Source organism: Cyprinodon variegatus, unplaced genomic scaffold, assembly GCF_000732505.1.
Source record: "Cyprinodon variegatus isolate N-32 unplaced genomic scaffold, C_variegatus-1.0 Scaffold587, whole genome shotgun sequence".
Lineage (NCBI taxonomy): Eukaryota > Metazoa > Chordata > Actinopteri > Cyprinodontiformes > Cyprinodontidae > Cyprinodon > Cyprinodon variegatus.
The window spans coordinates 16,535-20,982 of NW_015151040.1; the positions used below are offsets into that span (position 1 = coordinate 16,535).

The following is a 4,448-nucleotide window of genomic DNA, read 5'->3' on the forward strand; positions in this document are numbered from 1 at the left end:
TATATATATTTTTTTTTTCATTCCTTTTTTTGTCGTTTTTTTTTTTACATGAAATACCCTTTAGAAAAAAAATACATGCTTCAACTTTATGAATCGTTTTATGTTTTTCCTCATCTTATACACTAAAACTACTGATTGTTTAAGATAGCAACATATTTCCTTTTGCGGTCAATTAACAATTTGTTAATTGTTTGTGTTTTATTAAAAAAGTCATCTAAATGACTCCATGGATATGAAAGGTTGCAGACCACCGGACTAGAAAGTAGGTCTGCAACCAACAAGAATTACCAAAATAAAGACGAATTTAAAAGCTTTCAGCAAAGTATCAGAATCAGGGTATGCAACCAAGTTATTGCAGCTTTTTTTTTTTTTTAAACATCCTCCCCAATAAATAGTTTTTCCATTTAATTGTCCAAAATAAATCATCACCTTATATGCAGTGTTACAATAAAATTTATAAGCTTAATCAAAAACATTTCAATAGTTTTAAATATTGACTGTATCACATGCATAAATGCAAATGTGTCTAAATTTAAAAGCTCTAGATTTTCCATCAGCAGCTTTTACTTTAAAGGGTTTAGTTTAAACTCAATAGTTACCTTTTTCACCACGTCCTCTTCCTCCTGCTTCTTCTCATAGTGGGAAAAGTCATCAAAGATGGAGGTGGTGTGTTTGTATTGGGCGATGATCTTGAGCACCTGCTTGGCCTTTTCCAGAGGAACCTCCTGAGTGTCCCGTGAGTTGGTGACTGGCTTGTTGTCGTTGTTCTCCAGGCGGATGTGACGCAGCTGGCTGTTAGGCACGTCTTTAACAAACAACCAGTTCACGTCGAACTTGCCCTTCCACTTGTCCTGGGCCCAAACTCCAGCGCTGGTGCCGTAGTCCACGGGGGAGCGCATCTCTGCGACGCCGCAGAAGTGACCACTGCCGTTGACGCTAAACAACAGGTAGACGGGACCTTTGGAGTTCATGGCTCTGAAGGCCGCGTCCAGCCGCTTGTTCCCATGCTCCGTGCTGCACCAGATGGAGTACTTGATGGAGCGGTGGATGTCGTCCTCGGAGTAGCTCTTGATGATGAACACGCGGCCGTTCTTTAGGTTCCAGTCAAAGTCCTTGGGGTTGTAGCTGTGCGCCGCTCGCAGCTTCTCCAGAACGGGATGGGACTCTGATCCCGGATCGGCTGGAATAAATCCCGCCACCCCTCCGTTCCCTACGCTGCCACCGCCGTTGGAGGAGCCGCTGCTGTCCAGGCTTCCGCCACTGTAGCAGAGATTGCGGTTTCGTGGCGCCACCCATCTTGTTTGGGGTGCTGGAGCTTGGTTGTGGTTCTGGTAAGACTGCGGAGGACCTGGTGGGTGAGCTGGCATGGTCATCTGCTGTACGAGGGACTGGACAGACTGCAGGGACTGATGTAGAGGGGGTATGAGGCTGGCAGTATGGGAGTGAAGATGGGGAGGGTGCTGCTGATGGTGGTGGTGGTGGTGGGATAACGGTGGGCCCATCTTGGCAGCGGTGGCTTTATTATCCCATGTATCGATGTCCATACTGTGTTTGATGGGAGGCGGAGGCAGCACTCCTGCAGCAAGAGGGATTCCAGGCTTGTTCTTCGCCTTTTGCTGCTGCTGCTTGGCAGGTTTACTGGCAATAGCCGCCCACGACGTGGGCTTCTGTGGGGGCATTCCTACTGGTGTGCCGCTGTTGCCCGCAGCAACAGCTGCAGCCACACCGCCACCTATCACAGAGGCTGCGCTCTTCACACCTGAGCCACTTCCGGTCACATCGCCCCCTATTTTTAGCCCCAGCATGCCCTGCTCCAGGCTGTTCATGCCTGGAGCTTTGCTAAGGGTGTCGCTATGGAAACCTGTCTGGCCATCAGGGATTAATGTGCCCCCCAAAGAGCTAGGAGGGTAGCTGTAGCTTCCCCCATAGGCTGAGCTCTGAGTCTGCTGGCCCTGAGAGCCACTGGTGCCCCAGGCTGAGAACGCTGGGTTCTCTGGGAAAAAATTAAACCTGTGAGGGTAAATGCTGCTGCTGAGCCCACCAGGCTGCCCAAACACTGTGTCGGGCATGAAGTGGTGGTCTCCATTACTGAGGGGGGCATAGGGGGCCAGGTAAGGAATCGGTGGGTCACCTCCTGTAGACCAAGGAGCCTCATTGACAGGGTAAGGAAATCCAATAGAGGGGGCATAGTAGCTGGAGAGGTAAGGGTCCGTCATGGATTGATAGCTGTTATTCTATTAGAAAGAAAAAAAAAAAGAAGATTTTAGATAAATTATAAGACAAAACAAGTTTTGCAGTTAATTCTTAAAATATCCCTCTGTAATTCATACCTGACTGGACTGGCTAGTGAGATACGGCTCAAAGTCATTATCATGCACAGAGTCCTTCTGGTGGAGGGAACCATTCTGCACTGAAACTGGAAAGGCTGCAATAAAATCAAACTGATGTCAAAACTGCACATCATCATTTACATAAACTTCCAACCAGGCAAATGAGGCCGTGTTTATTATGAGGCCATCCATGGCTGATCCTGGTGCATGATGGAAACACAACGCTGACTCCTCATGACATCAACTGCATTAAAGCTCAACACCAGGAAATTTGGACTTCACAATTGAGGATTGCTCAACTATCCCCTGTGCAACAACCTCCGTGTTTAAAGATGAACATAAAGAGGCAAAACAAGATGGCAGTTGAAGGAAATAAAAACCAGTTTTTTTTATCCTGCTTACAAATATTCAGACATCTATGCCTCAAACAATTTAGGAAAGAACAAATGATGACATATCAGTGCCATGTGAGGTTCTAGAAGACTAATTCACAAATTGTATTATAACTGAAGCCCTCTGTGGGTGTTTTAAAGGAGACACCTCAAATACAATGCTTCTTTAGTTTGACATCACAAAAAAAAAAAGAAATTTACTAAGATTAAGCACATCCAAAACTCTGTTAAATATGCCATATTTAACAAATATCATTTGTTGTCATTCTTCAACACAACAGCAATGGAAGAGTCACTCCTCATACTGTTCAGGACATGTCATTTTCCCAGAGAGGAGAAAATCCTCCCAGAAAATCTCCACCATCAACAGGGATCACAACTCTAAAGCTAAAATAAAGAAAAAAAAAAAACTGTTTTTCTCAACACAAAGGTACAAAAGCCTTAGCTTTTATAGAGATACCCAGCAGTGCAATGAAACATAAATCACATTTGACCATAATGACTATCATTACATGTAGAAGAAAAGGGGGATCTCTGAGAACAGTCTCCCAACTTTGAAGTACAGTGGTGGAGGTATTATGTTGTATGAATATGTTGCTGTAGGAGGGACTGGTGCATTTCAGTAAATAGGTGGCATAATGAGTTTAGAGCAATATGAGATCTGACCTAAGTTTCCTCTGAGAATTATACTGAAGTTTAAAAACATCAGAGCGACTTGACGCCTGTCTACTACAGGCAAGATCATTTTAACTTATAACTAAAAACAAAAGGTGAATTCTGAAAACATGCATGTATTAATGTCCATCGCTTTAATTCAGTGTCATATTGTGATTTATGTTTTGTTGCCTGTTATAAACTCTTCCCACCTACTGCTTTCCAAAATCTCTGCACAGCCCTGGTCAGGAGGCAGTGTGAATAGTGAATGTGTTAAGTATTTACACTGAGAAACACCTGCAGTGAACATTAATCTCTTACCTTTGCTTGCATCTTGTCCTTTCGATGTCTTCACGATAATATAAGAAAGAAAACACAGACACATATTGTTTTTAGATCATGTCTGCACTTTTTTTAATAGCTTCAAATCCACTTAAACGTAATATATCATATGTATTACGAGAGGAATATCAACGGCAAGAGCGATAAGCAGTCAGATGCCAACTGAAAGCTGGGGTCCAGGCCTTGGTGGGTTCACAGGAGATGATTTTAGCAGCTAACATCTCCTCTCTATGCTAACTAGCTTCCTAGCCGTGGTTCCACAGGGAACCCGCAGTCAGATAACCTTCCCACGCATAAGAGTAAACAAATAAATAAAAAAGTGAGGTTATATTTTCTGTTCTTACCTGAGGGTCAATGCTAGCGGCAGACATCATTCATCCACCAGGTGTTTTATTAGATTAAAGCCCGGACAGGTCGAGCGGTTTGAGAGCTAAGGAGCTTTTTCTCTGTCTTGCTAGCAGCAGCTGTTAGCCGGACTGTTGACTACGCTGGTCTGCGCTGGTTGTGGCCCTGCTGGCAGGTCGCACCGCCCTGTCCACATTAATCCAGCCGGGCTTCAGTTCGCTCCAAGGCGACTCAAAGCTAAATCTGACCAGCTACTGTGGCCTCGCAGCTCATTTGGCCCCTAAAACAGCAGCTTCTTCCAGTGGCTAGAAAGCGGAAATGACGCTACTCAGTCACATGACTGCGCATCGGCAAAATCAAAAGAAAAGGGTCAAATGTTGTTTTT

General features: G+C 44.5%; 1 protein-coding gene across 2 annotated transcripts in view; it reads right to left on the reverse strand.

Moving 5' to 3' along the window:
- Positions 1 to 4,375, reverse strand: part of LOC107095954 (YTH domain-containing family protein 1-like) — a 16,927-nt gene extending 12,552 nt beyond the window's left edge. Inside the window, exons 1-4 of one of the 2 annotated variants that reach the window (XM_015392349.1) lie at positions 4,063 to 4,375; positions 3,698 to 3,725; positions 2,331 to 2,425; positions 600 to 2,234 (exon numbers count right to left, since the gene is read on the reverse strand). In XM_015392349.1, coding sequence (XP_015247835.1) covers positions 600 to 2,234; positions 2,331 to 2,425; positions 3,698 to 3,725; positions 4,063 to 4,092 — 1,788 coding nt within the window. In that variant the 5' untranslated portion in view covers positions 4,093 to 4,375. The remainder of the gene's footprint in view (positions 1 to 599; positions 2,235 to 2,330; positions 2,426 to 3,697; positions 3,726 to 4,062) is intronic. The other variant, XM_015392350.1, reaches the window with a different exon arrangement.
- Positions 4,376 to 4,448: the final 73 nt, after the last annotated feature.